The sequence below is a fragment of the Jaculus jaculus genome, chromosome 12 (assembly GCF_020740685.1).
Source record: "Jaculus jaculus isolate mJacJac1 chromosome 12, mJacJac1.mat.Y.cur, whole genome shotgun sequence".
NCBI lineage: Eukaryota > Metazoa > Chordata > Mammalia > Rodentia > Dipodidae > Jaculus > Jaculus jaculus.
Genome location: NC_059113.1, coordinates 52543633 through 52559196, shown reverse-complemented (window position 1 = coordinate 52559196; position 15564 = coordinate 52543633). Strand labels below are relative to the sequence as shown.

Below are 15564 nucleotides of genomic sequence, written 5' to 3'. Positions count from 1 at the left end.
ATGATGAAGGCTTTATGCCTAGATATCTTGTGCTATGCAGATGGGTCACATCCCAGCCCTGGCCCTCAGATGTCATAGGGCCTCTTCACCCATTGGCTAGCCAAGGCAACTGAGAGCCAATGTAGGAGGCAGTTTCTATGGCTTTCCATGTCCACATGTGACCAATAACAGGGAGTCACCCCTTCTGTATCCTCTCTTCCAGAAGATGCCCAGGCCACCAGGACTCTGGCACAGCCACAGCGCCACAGTGAGCAGGAACACACGTTGCATGAATCATGGGACTCCCTTAGTGCTTTTGACCGCTCCCACCGGGGCCGTATCTCCACCCTGGAGCCACACAGGGACATCTTGGATGAGTTTCTGACACAGCACAAAGGCCGCTGGAATGAGGAATCCCCAGATCCCTGGAGAGAGGAGTGGCTGGACTCTTCCAAAGGGCAGGGTGATGGCTCCACAGAGATAAATGGCAGCAGTGAATTTAGAATCCCTGTCCTGCCTTATGGACAGCACTTGGTCATAGACATCAAGTCCACATGGGGGGACAGGCACTATGTTGGCCTTAATGGCATAGAGATATTCACTTCCAAGGGGGAGCCAGTGAAAATTCTGAACATTAAAGCAGACCCTCCTGACATTAATATTTTACCAGCTTATGGGAAAGACCCCCGCGTGGTCACCAACCTCATTGATGGGGTGAATAGGACTCAGGATGACATGCATGTCTGGCTGGCCCCCTTCACACCAGGCATGGCCCACTCCATCTCCATAGACTTCATGTATCCTTGCCAAGTTGCCTTGATCAGGATTTGGAATTACAATAAGTCCCGGATCCATTCCTTCCGTGGAGTAAGGGACATAACGATACTGTTGGATATGCAGTGCATCTTTGAAGGAGAAATCGCCAAGGCCTCAGGAACCCTTACAGGAGGTACAGTATATCTCGAAAATATCTGGAAGCTCCTGCTTGCTACTCACTGAAGCCAAGAGGGAAAAACAAAACACCAAAGTATGTGCTAGGCCAGGACAGATAGGCCTCTTTCATAAACACAATCTAGCCCTCACTGACTTCCAACATAGGGTACCAACATTCATCACTAAGTACCCATCTTGAATTGTTGGATCCTGATCTTGTAAAGGGGTTTTTCGATAAGTGACTTATCAAGGGGATATTTTTGAGAAGCCAGGGCAATGAGGAGTGTTAAGAAAACAGTTCCAGGGAAAGCCCAGCCTCAACCCTGTCTCAGGGAACTCTAAATAATGAATCAGGGTCTTTCTTGTCTTAAGGCAAAGGGGTAGGTTTGTGGACCCTGCGGGCCATTGGATGCTGGCTTAGCAGCTTGAGAACAGAAAACTTGTACCTGCCATGAAGGGTACTACATAAAGAGTTAGTGGGAATCCAGGTGTGATGGCACACATCTGCCATCCCAGCACTTAGGGAGGCTGAGGTAGAAGGATCAAAGATTTGAGAGCTGCAGCAAGATCCTGTCTCAAAAACGTACAATGAAACAATTGTATGGATGAATGACAAAATCATCCTTGGGACTTATTTTCCTCACACTTTATTTGAACACTACTTCCTAGCAGGTCCCAGACTAGCCTGGGCTATATAATGAATCCCTGTCTTAGAGAAATAAGATAGCCTGGTAGTCCTGTAATCCAAGCTACTTGATCAACAGACTGAGACAGGAGGATTATAAATTCAAAGGCAGCCTGAACAACTTGTAAATACCTCATCTCAAAATTTTGTTGTTGGTGTTTGATTTTTCAAAGTAGAGTCTCACTTTAGCCCAGGCTGATCTGGAATTCACTATGTAGTCTCAGGCTAGCCTCAAATTCACAGCAATCCTCCTATCTTAGCATCCTGAGTGCTGGGATTAAAGGTTTGCACCCCCATACCTGGCCCCATCTCAAAATTCAAAAGGTGTGTGTTGGTGGAGGGTGAGTTCAGCTTTACAGCTCTTGTCTAGCATGCACAAGGTCCTGGGTTCCATCCCCCCCACCACAAACAAAAACAGAATGAGGCTTTGGGATCTGGGTTAGGCATCTTCTTTGTGCTACAGTGCCAGATCTCAAGCACTCTGTTCCATGAGGCTCACGCATGGGAACAGGCAGCTCACTCACATCAAAACTGGCAGCTGCTTTGGGGCATGCAGCATAGAAGGTGCCGGCTCTGGGAGGACAGATCATCGAGGCCTGGGGTAAGCTGAGCTTCTGTCCTCTTGGTAACACACCCAGCTCCCGAGCATTTTGGAGACACTATCCTATTCACTACTGATGAGAACATCCTGGAGGCCATTTTCTGCTCTGATGAGATATTCGACATGGATGTGGAGAGTCTGTGTGGGCTTCAGCTCGAGGAGGAGCTAAGGAGACCCAGCACGGCTGACAGCGAGGTCCTCGAGAGGCCCTTCACGCAGGCTGGCTCCAGTGCTGAGGATCAGGTAGGACTGGACTAGTGTGGAGAAGTGTCCCTAAGTAGATTTCTTTGGTGCTGTTTTTCATCTGTTGCTGCTGCTGCTGCTTTGTGTGTGTGTGTCTGTGTGTGTGTGGTGTATGCACTTGTGCCCATGTGGCACCCCATGTGTTCTCTTGTGGTACTGGAGCAGATTGTTGGATGTCCTGCTCCATCACTCTTCAGCCCTGTTGAGAGCCAGTCTCTTACCAGTCCGAGAGCTTGTCATTTTTTTTCATGAGCTCCAGAGAACTCGGGTCTCTGCTCTTCTATGGGACTAGGCTTACAGACACATATAGCCAAGGCCAGTTGTTTATGTGGATCTGGAACTGGAACTTAATGGTCCCTAGGGCTTCCTCCAGCCCTCATGCTTAGCTAGGAAGTGCCCTAAGCTTCCAAGCAATCTTTCCAGCCCTGTTATGTTTATTTGAGTCTCACTATGTAGCACAGGCTGGCCTCAAACTTGCCATCCTCCTGCCTGAGCCTTCCAGATGCTGGCATGATAGATGTATGGCATCCCACCTGGATCCCTAAGCAGATCCTGCTACCACCTCAGAGCAGAATGGGAAGAATCAAGATGGACGTCCTTGAAGCTGCTGAGGCTGCTATCCTGACATCCCTAATTTTTCTATTTCATTTTTTATCCTGTATGTTATATTTCATTCTCTAATTATTTATTGTTTCTTTTTAACTGAAGTGAAGTAAGTATTCAAATTTTAATCAAAACCAAGAGACATTGGCTTGGTGTCATGTATAATTTAGAAGTTGGCAATCTCAGGGGAATTTTTACATTAGGTTGTATTTTAATCAATATTGTTTTTTGGGTGGACTAGATGCCTGGAGTAGGCAGTTTTGCAATTAAGAAAATGGTCAGAGTTAGGTCTGGGGGCATAGGCCTGTAAGCCCAGCCATTCTGGAGGCTGAGGCAGGAGACTTACAAATTCAAGGTCAGTCTAGGCTACAGAGGGAGTTCAAGGCCAACCTGCATAACTTAGTGAGACCCTGTCTGAAAATAAAAGGTCAAAGAAAGGGGTATAGCTCAGTGGTAGAGCACTTGGCAGCATGTGTAAGGGGCCCAAAATTCAGTCCTCAGTACCACCTCCCCCCACCCACAGAAACAACCATGAGCAAGGCTATGGTTATTTGGGCATTTGTCATGGGCCAGGAGTGGTGTGTGGGTTGGCATACTGCTCACAATGACCCTTGAATAGGGACTATTTGTTTTCCAACTGAGAACATGGATGCTCAGACAGGTTAAGTGCCTTCCCTGGCAATACATCCTAAAAGAACTTGAATGCATGACTCCAATGTTTGTAAATTTTTATCAATAAATACATTAAATTTAGAAAATTATGAACTTCGGTGCAAGGGCAGGTCATGAAAATGGAGTCTCCAGGGTGGATGGGATGGTCTTATCAAAATGAAGAGGAAGGTGGGGACAGGAAGAGGAGGGCACTCAGAAGCGCATGGGATGGAGGCCACTGAGGCAGCAAGCTCACAGCACATCGACCACTGGCTGCTCAGGTTCACTCACAGTATGGCCAGGCAGCACTGTGAGATATTGGGGAATGGCGAGGCTCCCTGCCTCTAAGGACAGTGGCTGCCACTCCACTCAGTGACAGTTGATTGCCCATTGTTCTCATTCTCCTGATCTTTTTTTTTTTTTTTAACTTTTCAAGAAAAGCCAGAAATTTGGGTTTAAACTCTCAATTTAAATGGCAATATATGGAAATGTTTCCAGCCTTCCGTGAGCCAGAGAGCATGCTGTATCTGTCTTGTCTGAATTTGATTTTTGGGTCTCTGTGGAGTTGACCTTGAGGTCCTTCATTTGCCCGATATTTTCCAGTCAAGGCCTTGGGACCAAGGCTTGCTGATGGGCCCAACCTTGGGGGACAGCAGGGGTCACTGTGTCCTGCTTTAGAAAAGAAGACACTAGCTTCCTTCTGCTCTCTCGTCCAGAGTGCCAGGTCCTCACTGCCCTTGACTTAGGGCACCAAGAATTTAACAGTGAGCAAACAGGAGCCCCCAGAAGCAGGGTGCAGCAGCCTGCTATGACCCTCAGGAGATGCAGCCTTTATCCTGGCTTCCAGTGAGGTCCACTGGAGACTCCCAACCACACAGGCGCCTCAGCCTGGCTCTTGGATTCCAGCTCTGAACAGCCACGCTCTGTGGCTTGAACCTTTTTCCTTCTGTCTCTCTCTCCCTTCCTTTCTTCTTTCTCTCCTCCATCTCAGTAGATTCTTTAAGAAGGCTAAATATTCCCGGGGGAGTATTTGCTTCACCTGCAAGAAGGAATTGGCTGCCAGTAGGGATCAGGTCTTAGGCTGTGTCCACCTCATCCACCTTAACAGGAAGAAAGGACATGCAAGGAAAGGACATGCGCATGGGGTGGGCCCTGAGTCTGGAATGTGATCAGTTCTCTGGGGTACTATAGCTTCCCTATCTCCCTCTGCTTCTTCCCCAACCACCCTGCAGGAACTGGGGCTCGAGTTGCCATCCAGTGGGCCTGTCCCCGAAGTCACCACACCAGAGCCGGGCATCTTTCATGGGCTGTGTGAGTACCCACCCTGGGTGGGGAGGGAAGGGAGTGGGGGCCACTCCTAGCATGGGCCTTTTTGCAATTTGCACTTGTAGTGGGGTGTTGTGGCATTTTGCATACAGGCTTTCAGTGTGCTGGCTGTGGGTCTGACACATAAGGCTGCAGCTATGACCCAGCCATATACAGATAGATGCACAAAAATAGCCGGGGAACAGGCCCAGGTCTAGGTCCTTTGACTTCTCTGAAACCAAGTTTGTCTCTGAACTGCTAGGCAAGGACCATCACTGAGCTACTGCCCTGGCTCCCAGATTCTTAATTATTGGCTAATTTCATGAGACAGAAATAAAGCACATATTGCATTGTGCAGACAACAGCCAGCTTAGGGACCAAAACAGATCCCACTGGATTCCCATTCATCTCATCTCTATTGACTCTTCAGCCAGTTCTTCTCAGTCCACACATGTCTATGTCAGCTCCCTGCTGTCCACATCGCCTGTGCCCACCTCCCTGGGACCTGTTAGCAGGCCCTCACTGCTTTGCTTCCTTCTCCCAGCCCACCCCCCACCTCCAAGTGTGTCACCTGCTTCCAGCTTATCTCTGAAACCAGAGCTGTGACATTGTCCCCCAACTTCTCTAGAAGCAGCCCAACACCTCCAGTTGCAGCCTTGCTCTGCCATGCCCTAGCCTTGCCCTCTCCTCAGGGCCCCAAGACCCACACTGGAGAGCAGATGGACCTGGGTAGGGCAAAGAAAGGTGGGCTGTGGGCTGCAAGAGGCCTCAGTACTCACAGAGGAAAGTGTAGAGGCCTTGTCCTGAGCTGAGCATGAGCTCACGTGCTCGTCTTTCCTTGCAACTGGAAATGGCTGTCCCAGGAAGGGTCATGACCTTCTGCAGACTCGTCAGCCTAGGAGAGTCCCAAGTGAGGCTGCCTTTCAGCCCTGGGGGAGGATTCTCAACTGGCCTGGTGTGCACCACACCCCTTCCTGCAGGCTTCCTGCTGCAGCCCTCCCCCCCCCAGAAGTCTTCCCTGTTGTTCTCAAGTGAGCAATTCATCTGTCCTGTGCAAGAAAGTAATGTTTTGAATCTATAGCCCTTTACATCCCAAGCCATTCTCCATCCATTTAGAGTAACAGACTAAAGAGTCAATGTAACAGGAATCTCAGTACTTCTAAAGATGCAGAAACAGGAGGGTCTCGAGTTCAAGGCCAGCATGTACTCCACAGGGAGATCCTATAATAAGTAACTAGCCAGCCTAATGTTAAGGAAGCGCCTGCTTTGCTCCCCGACTCATCTGTCATGGAGGAGCAGAGCTGGCCTTCCCTGCTTTCCTCACTGAACCCTCTCCCAGCCCTGACTATCCACCCCTACTTCCCACATTAGATTAGGATCAGAGAGCCTGAGTAAACCCCCAGAGGTTTCAATCTGGGAATGGAAGCAAGCTGACTCCATGGCTCAAGTCCTCTCTGCATGGCTATGAATGGGCACCTGTAGCAGTGACCTCTGAGCAAGGTTCTGGACCACCATGCTGCTTCCATGCCTCAGAAGACAGCAGTCATTTCTTATTGAGTTTGCTGGGCATATTGATGGCCATGATTCTTCTCTTTTCTTAAATGAAAATGGAAATTGAATTCAAGCTGAATTCAGCAAAAAAAAGAAAAGAAAAGAAAACATGGCATCTGCACCTCAGGCATACCGATCACTAGTTCTCAGGCAGCTGAGAACAAACAGAGAAATAACATCTCCACATCTCCAAACCTGTGTTCCATCTTCCTCCCCTCTACAACCTCAGCTCAAATGCCACTTCTATTTCCCAGTACAGTCAAAAGCCCAAGAGTTAAGTGTCTGGGTCCATCTTGGATCCTGACCCACCCATAAACCAATCAAGAAGCTGCCCATAGTAGACAGAGAGGGCTGGGGGAGATGAAAGTCAAGATTGGATGGGCCCAGGCATCCTGCAGCTCAATCAGGGATCAGCTGCCTAGACAGCGTGGCTGAACTACTACTGAAGGTGTGCCCTAAGCAGGACTGAAAAGCAGGGGGGACGCTGGCCCTCCTCTGTGTCCTGAGTGGAGAAGAAGGCAGGGGTGCCGGCCCTCCACTATGTATTGCATCTGCTGTTTTCTCCCAAGATGCTGAACCCACCCAGTCTTTATCACAGATGATATGGCTGTGTCCAGGGAATTTTGCCTGGTAGTAGAACACTACATCCTCTGTACCTGCTCAGAGAATATTAATGTCTGTTGGCCATATCCCCACAAACATGAGCTTTAAGACGTTGGATTTCTGCATCACTTCTTTAACCTTTGCCCCCCTTCACCCTACTTATCCCAAATCATCTACCTGTACCAGCCACCTATGCAAACAGACAGAGCTTTAATAAAGGGCCAGGGGACCTTGGGCTGGTAAACATGGCCAATCCCATTCATGCTTTGAAAGGGAATATATGACTTGCTAATTTCCAAGTGACACTAGTTTTGGAAGTTTTGCAAATATCAGTGGTGATTAATAGGAGCAGAGCTGAGAAGGCTGAAACATGGGAGAGAAATAAAATTAATTTCCATTTATATAAATGCTAATTGATACATGTGAGGAAAATGAATATGGAATGTGGATATTAGTTTCAAAAGAGCAGTCTTAGGGCTGGAAAGATTGCTCAGTGGTTAAGGCATTTGCCTACAAAGCTCAATGACTATTCAGTTTCCTAGTACCCACATAAAACCAGATGCACAAAGTGGCATGTGCATCTCTAGTTCATTTACAGCAGTTGGAGGCCCTGATGCACCCATTCTCTCCGTTTCTCTTCTACCTCTCTCTGTGTTTCTCTCTGTTTGCAAATAAAAAATAGAAAACAAGCCTGTTCAGAGCCCAGATCATATGGGATCTTTGTGCATCTTACTGGACACATGAAGAGACAGCAGGCTCAGGAGAAGCAGCCTTTCTGCCTCGCCCTGTGTGTCCCATCCCCACCCACCCATTCCTCCACCGAGGATTAGCCTCTTCCCCTCCTCTGGTGTCCAGTGCAGGCACTGCTACCCAATTCCACCATGACCATCTTGTTCTGGTGACCCTCAGTGCTATCTGTCATCCTGCATGGTCCTACTGAAGGACACTTTTTAAAAATATTTTTTATATGAGAGAGAAAGAGAATTGGTGTAGGGCCTCCAACCCCTGCAATGGAACTCCAGACACATGTGCCATCTTGTGCACATGTGCGACCTCCTACACTGTTTCACATTGTATGTCTGGTTTATGTGGGATCTAGAGAGTAGAACATAATGTCCTTTGGCTTCGCAGGCAAGTGCCTTAACTCTAAGCCATCTCTCCAGTCCAAAGGACACTTTTGAGCATGCTAACCAGCCTGTGCCAGTCCCCTGTTGACAAGTGTAGCAAGCCATAGCCAGGTGTGGGAAAACCTGCCTGCAATCCCAGGACTGAGCAAGTTTGAGCAAGATCCTAATTCAACAGAAGAGATGAAACCTAAAACATAAAAAGTATCCTAATCATAATATCCTATCACATCACATCAGGAAATCCTAAGGTCCTGCCTCTTCCTTACCTCATCTTCCTCTGTACCTAGGCTAGCTTCTTCCAGATGTGGGTCCAGTCTAATGTGTTCTTTTCTTTTTTGTATTTTTGTTTTCTCGAGGTAGGGTCTCACTCTAGCTCAGGCTGACCTGGAATTCACTATGTAGTCTCAGAGTAGCCTTGAACTCACAGTGATCCTCCTACCTCTGCCTCCCAAGTACTGGGATTAAAGGCATGTGCCACCACGCCTGGCTCTTAATGTGATCTTTTCTCACTCTAGAATGTTCTTCCTCCAGAAATGTAGACCCCTTCTCATTACATAGGCCCCAACTCAGATGCCACCTCCCCCAAAGACCTCCCTGGCCACACTGCACTCACCCCCTCAGTTGTTCACTGCCCACAGCCCCATAGTTCTGCTATTGTTAGCAAACACTGGTCTGCCCCGCTTTAGTGCTTAGTAGTTGTTGGGTATCTGTGGGCTGAGTTAGGATGAGCATCCCTTGAGCTGAGCTTCACTGTGCTGTGTTGGATCCACAGTAGGCACGTGGTGAATGGTCACTGAGCATGTTTACCATCCATCTGCTAACCACCACCTACTTGTTGATCTTAAAAAACTTAAAGTCTAGTAAAAATGAAGCCAACACTTTTCCAGCATCTATTTGTCCAGTGTTACTTACTGTTCTTGGTTCTGGTAGAACAGTGGGAGCCTCTGACTCAGTTGGGGAAACTAACAGAAACAAATAAGCAAATACCATGGACTTTGTCTTGTGAACAAGAAAGCAAATGGGGCAAAAGCATGAAGAATGGGGGCACTGTCTGAGCTCATGTTATCAAGGAACAACTCCAAGAGATGACATCTGACAATGGGCAAGAGCACTGTAGCAATCAGCTTCTGTTATGGCACAATCCAACCCAAAACGTGACCACTTAACCCAGCACCACTTATTCACAAGCAGCCAGTTTTCCTCTGAGCCACTTGGTTAATGTTCTGGTCCTGCCCATGTGTCTGGCAACATGTAACAGGTGACTGGCCTTGCACCTGAATAGGGCAGAAAGAAAGAGGACAAGCCCCACACATAGACTTTCCTGACATTCGTTCCTGTCCTGTGCTGTCCTGCCCTGCTGGACAAAGCAAGCCACACACCCAGATGCAATAGTGAAAAGGCCCCACCACCTTTGTGTGGGGGAAGCTGCAAAGCCACTTTGCAAAGCAACCAAGACAAGGGTGGGAGGGATAGGACTGGTTTGCTCACTCCCAACACCATGAAAGGCAGTGTGCACAGAGAATCATTTTGCCAGCTCCTGCCATATAGGTCTTGTGTCTCTTTCAGCCCCAAGAGGCCCATAGTGATCTCATCTTATGAGGGTCTGAGGACCGAGTCACAAAATGGAGGCCAGGAAACAATAGGACAGGACATCAAGCTTAGGAGGTGAGGGCACACAACCAGACCCAGGATGTCCCAGAAACTCATCTGGCTTAAGTTCATCCTCTCAAGAAATGGCTGGCACCTCATGATACCAGTCCAACTGGCATTAAACTTTTGAACTGAGCTGCCAACAGTGTGTGTCATAGGCCAAGATTCTCTAGGATGAGAGAGTCCCTGGGTGTGGTCCTGCTCTACTGGGAAGGAGGGAAGAATTCTAGCAAGTATGTTATAGGGTGACAGCATGACCAAGAGACCCATCCAGGGCAAGCTTTCTGGGCAGTCAAGTGAGTCACCCAGCCTTGGTGCCACAGGGCCAAGGGAGGTCACTGCTAATGGTCTCTGATGGAGTAGGGTGAGGGTGAAAAGATGGGGTGTCAGTGATAACTACTTCCTTTACCACAATCCATGGGAGACCTCGTGTTATGATCCAATTTGCTTAAAATGTCAAATTCCCAGATGTAGGATGTGGCATGGCATGATGTGACTGCTTCATCTTCTTACTGAGCCCCACTGCCTGCCAGACATTGTGCCAGCATCTGGGCATACAGTAGCCTAGGAAGACTGTCTGGCAGGGAGATGGACATTTGTTAAATAGTGGCCACAAGGACCTGGAAGAAGACCACAGTGATAGGGTGGCTGTGAGCGAAGGGTTGATCTGACACAGGAAAGTTCTGGTCCTAAAAGACAAGCTAAGGAGATTCAAGACTTCAGAGGGAAGATGAAACATGTGCAAAGGCCCTGTGGTGGAAGAAAGGCATAGAAAAATGAGCAGCTAAAATACTGTCTTGTTGGCGCTCAGGCTGTCTAATACCCAATGAGGTTTGAGGACATCAGTAGAGGGCCAGGAGAGAAATACCTTGCTGGCCACATTGCATGAGGTGCCAGCAACGTGCAAGATGTGGGGGTAGGGTAATTCCCAGCCACATGTGGGTTTTCCATTAGACCTGCAGCAGGTTCTGAGCTGTAGCAGTGGCCTGGGCCTGATGATCCCTGAAAAGAAGAAATAACCTGAGGGAGTGTTTGTTACCATGGGGAGAATGTGGAGGCTAAAAGGTCTTTCTTCCTGTCTCTACCTTCAACTTCTGTTTCTGAGCCTCTGGTGGTAACAGGCTTGTTTTCTTCTACTTGCAGGCCTTCGGCTAAACTTCACGGCCTCTTGGGGGGACCTGCATTACCTGGGGCTCACCGGCCTGGAAGTAGTGGGCAAGGATGGCCAGGCCCTGCCCATCTATCTGCACCAGCTCTCTGCCTCCCCCAGGGACTTAAATGACCTGCCGGAGTACACTGATGACTCCCGGACCATAGACAAGTAAGTGTCTGTTGGAAGCTTGGCTCCATAACAGCTAGGTCTAGTGATATGTCTTACATCCTAGACATCAGACAAACACGAAACAACATCCCACCCATATTGACCCCTGCACTGTCTGTGAGGGTGTGTGGTCCCAGGAAACTGAGGCTCAGGAAAAGAGGTGACCCACATAGCTGGAGGGGTAAGTAGGATAAGGGCGGTGTCTTAACCCCATGCACTCAGCCAGGGCCTTTAGACCATACAGCTCTGCTTTGCTTATGTGAACCCCAGGCTTCTCCCCTGTGAGCTGGGAGGCAACTGGCAAGGAGGCCTCTGCAGGGTACTGAGCTGCACCCACCTGCACTAGCCAGACACCATGGCCAAGCTTGGGTTGAGCTTGTGATGGGACAAGCCTGATATGGCACCTGTCATCCATAGACCTGTACTCAACTCAGGGCAGTGGTTATGAATGAGGAGCCAAGGGGAGTTTGGGGGACAGGAGTGCAAATACCACCTCTGCCTTAAGCAAATTTTTTAACCTCACTAATAATGGCAGTAAGAGCAATAATAACCAAGGGGCTGGGGATGATTCTGTGGGTAAGAGTGCTTGCTATGCAAGCATAAGGGTCTGAGAGAGCCTGATTAGCCCTCAGTACAATTCTCTAGCACCCATGCAAACCCATGAGATTCATGAGCTTGGCATAGCCACACATGCCTGTAGCTCCAGTCATGTGGGAGCCTGGAGACCAGAGAATCACTGGGGCTTGGCTCAACTGGTCTAACTGAAAACAGAAGCTCTGGATTCAGTGAGGAGACTCTGTGTCATCTGACACAGATGACAGTCTCCTTTGGCATCTACATATGTGCATTGTTGCAGTCAAGTTCTCATTGCTTGTAGATATCACCCAACTAAGAGGAAAAAGGTCTATTTCGGCTTTTAGGCTCAAGGGGAAGCTCCACGATGGGAAATCAAGGACATGAGCAGAGGGTGGACATCACCCCCAGCCAACATCAGGTGGACCATAGCAACAGGAGAGTGTGCCAAACACTGGCAAGGGGAAGCTGGCTACAGCACCCATAAGTCCACCTCCAACAATACATTCCCTCCAGGAGGCTTTAATTTCCACTTGCCATCAGCTGGGGAACAAGTTTATGGGGGACACCTGAATCAAACCACCACATTCCGCCCCTGGCCCCCATAAACTTATAACCATCCATGATTTAAAATGCAGTGCACTCATCCAACTGTAAAAGTCCCCATAGTCTTTATCAATTCCAGTGATGTTCATATATTCCCATAGTCCAGGGTCTTTCAACTGAGTCATAATATCAAAAAGTCCCCCCAAGACCCATAATGGCACAGAATAAACATTCACAATGCAAAAGATAGCATTGGGCATAGCAAATAAATATTCAACCAATACAAAATTTAAAACAACCAGGGAAGAATTAAACTCTGTAGCTTCAAGTGCAACAACTCTAGTCAATGACAAATCTCCAAGTCCAGTAATTCTAACCAGCAACAAGTCTCTGGCATTCCAGTTCCACCCCTCCAGCTAGGCTACTCACAGTCCTGGAAAACGTCACTGGGGCTGGCAGCTTTCCTTAGCATCCATCTCATGGTCCCAGCATCTCCACTAGGTCTCCACTATAATCCAGGGGTCATCCTCATGGCCCCATGGGGTCTCTACGCAGACAACCACCAAACCTGCATCACACTGCCCATGCCATTTCCAAAACACAAGACTGTTGCAAACTCAATGACCCTCTCTTTCCTGCATTTCTTATATTCAACAATATCAGGTAGGGTACCAATTTGTTAATCCGGGGGGAGGAGGGAATAAAGCAAACTTTGAAGAATAGGACACTCCTTGAACACTCAGGCCCCTTCAAAAGAGTCTACATTCTTCCTGTTGCCCCAGTGCAGGTCAGTTGGCCCAGTCTGAATGGTTGTAACCTCTAAAACAATTTGCAGGTGAACGGGCAGCAGTTTAGGACCAAATATTTTTCTTTCTGTGCCATATCCCTCTGCTCACACCAGTTCATTTCTACACAAAGCAACCCTGCACAGGTTCTCAAGACATGGGCATAACAGCAAGCTTTTCGCACAATTTGCCTCTAGCCCAATCCAAGTAAAGCTCTTTCTCACCCTCATAAGCCAAACCTCACAGTCTATAGTTCGTACTGCATTCGGGTCTTTCAACTCTGACCAGAATAGTTCATCAAGGTGTATTTACAGCACTGCAAGGCATCTCTTAGGCCAAGGTTTCAAATCCTTCCACATTCCTCTTGAAAATCAGCTCCAAAAGGCCAAAGCCACAGTCAGGTATCTAGCAGCAATCCCACTCCTCAGTACCACTTTACTATTGGAGTCAGGTTCTCATTGCTGGTAGATATCACCCAACTAAGAGGAAAAAGGTTTATTTTGGCTTACAGGCTCGAGGAGAAGCTCCATGATGGCAGGGGAAATGATGAAATGACCTGAGGGTGGACATTACCCCCTGGCCAACATAAGGTAGACCATAGTAACAGGAGAGTGTGCCAAACACTGGGATGGGGAAACTGGCTGTAACACCCATAAGCCCACTCCAACAATACACTTCCAGCAGGAGACTTTTTAATTTTCAGTTGCCATCAGCTGGGGAACCTAGCATTCAGAACACCTAAGTTTATAGGGGACACCTGAATCAAACCACCACATGCATGGGGCACGAACATCTGCACACACACACATACATATACCACCCACCACCACAGTAGTAACAAACACACACAATATAATAATTAATAATAATAATAATGAGGAGGAGGAGAAGAGGGATAGAAAGATGGCTTAGCAGTTAAAGCACTTGCCTACAAAGCCCAAGGACCCAGGTTCGACTTTCCAGAACCCACATAAGTCAGATGCACAAGGTGACACATGCACATAAGGTGGTTCTCACATTTGGAGTTCAACTGCGTGGCTAGAGGCTCTGATGTGCCAACTCACTCTCTCTCTCACTCACTCTCTCTCTCTCTCTCTTCTCTCTCTCTCTCATAAAAGATAAAAAACCAATAATAATAATAATAATAACCACCACCACCATTAATATAAAAGCCAGGGTTTGAGCATTTACTAAATGTCAGGCACTGAGCTGTGGTAAGTAGGTTACAGGTAGATGTTAACTGCAAGCTTAGGATAGTACGCATTATTATCACCCCTGTTTTTAGATGAGGAAACTGAAGTCACAGAGTAGCCAGAGGTTTCCAGACTGCTTAAGTGGCAGAGTCATGATCTGAATGTAGGCTCATGGGTTGTGCTGTCCAGACACTCAACTGTCCAGTGATGTGTCTTCTCTACCTTGTTTCCTCATTCTTGGAATGGGGACAGTCCCCCAACATACACATGGCTATAGGTGGGGAGGAGGATGCTTACATTATAGTCCTTGGCCCGACCCAGAGGAGTACATGGGGTTGGGGACGTAAAAGGTCTGCTTGTCCCTTTTAAATGTCCCTTACTTATATCACTCCTGCTGGCACTGATTTCTGTGGTTGTGGAGGGGGAGGGGGGGGAGGGTTGCCAGGCCTGAGCTCTGCATCCTGGAAAGACAGCTGAGTACCTGGACCTGGAGCCTCAGAGCTGCTCCTAGCCTGTGACAGAAGCATCCACGCTCTGGCCAGCCCATCCACCCCTGTCACCCACTTGCCACCCAGCAGATTATCTTGCAAGTCACAGGCTGAGCCTACATCACATATGAACATTTCAGTACATATCTCCAACCAAGAAAGACTTGAAAGTGTGCTCATGGCCTCTTTACACCCTTAAATGTTCATGGTAGAGCTGGAAGCCTCCAAATGCCAGGTGACTTGTCTGCTTCTGGAAGTGGCCCCTTTTTATAGTTTCTTCACATGAGTTTAGATTCCTCAAGCTTTCAGGGACTCTACAGTCCTTTTTCTGCTTCCTCCCTCCCTCCCTCCCTTCCTAGGTTAGCAAAGTAATGGCTATGACATTGTATCTTTGTATATCTGTGTCACTATAGTTTGTTCTCACTCAGCCTCTTCCCCTACCACCTGTGTTTCTTCTTACAGACCTGTCCCTTTCTTCCTTCTGTGAGTCTTAAGGTTTTGAGGGGAAGCTTCATCATGGTGGAGGAAGCTGGCCATTTTATCATACATCCACAGCAGAGAGAGAGAGAGAACGAACAGCCTGAGCTCACATTTGCTCTGATGAACACACGGTAGACTAGACTCAGGACCCAGCCCCAGTGACACACCTTCTCCCACAGAGCTGTACCTGCTAGAGACTTAAGTAAAAAGCTTAATCAACAGTGGGGGGCATTTACATTCAAACCAC

At 48.1% G+C, this 15564-nt stretch overlaps 1 protein-coding gene across 8 annotated transcripts in view; it reads left to right on the top strand.

Moving 5' to 3' along the window:
* Window positions 1-15564, top strand: part of Katnip (katanin interacting protein) — a 223978-nt gene that overhangs the window by 190176 nt on the left and 18238 nt on the right. For 7 of the 8 annotated variants that reach the window (XM_045131100.1, XM_012951121.2, XM_045131101.1 and 4 more), the window contains 4 exons: window positions 203-928; window positions 2236-2441; window positions 4928-5006; window positions 11075-11252. In XM_045131100.1, coding sequence (XP_044987035.1) covers window positions 203-928; window positions 2236-2441; window positions 4928-5006; window positions 11075-11252 — 1189 coding nt within the window. The remainder of the gene's footprint in view (window positions 1-202; window positions 929-2235; window positions 2442-4927; window positions 5007-11074; window positions 11253-15564) is intronic. The other variant, XM_045131096.1, reaches the window with a different exon arrangement.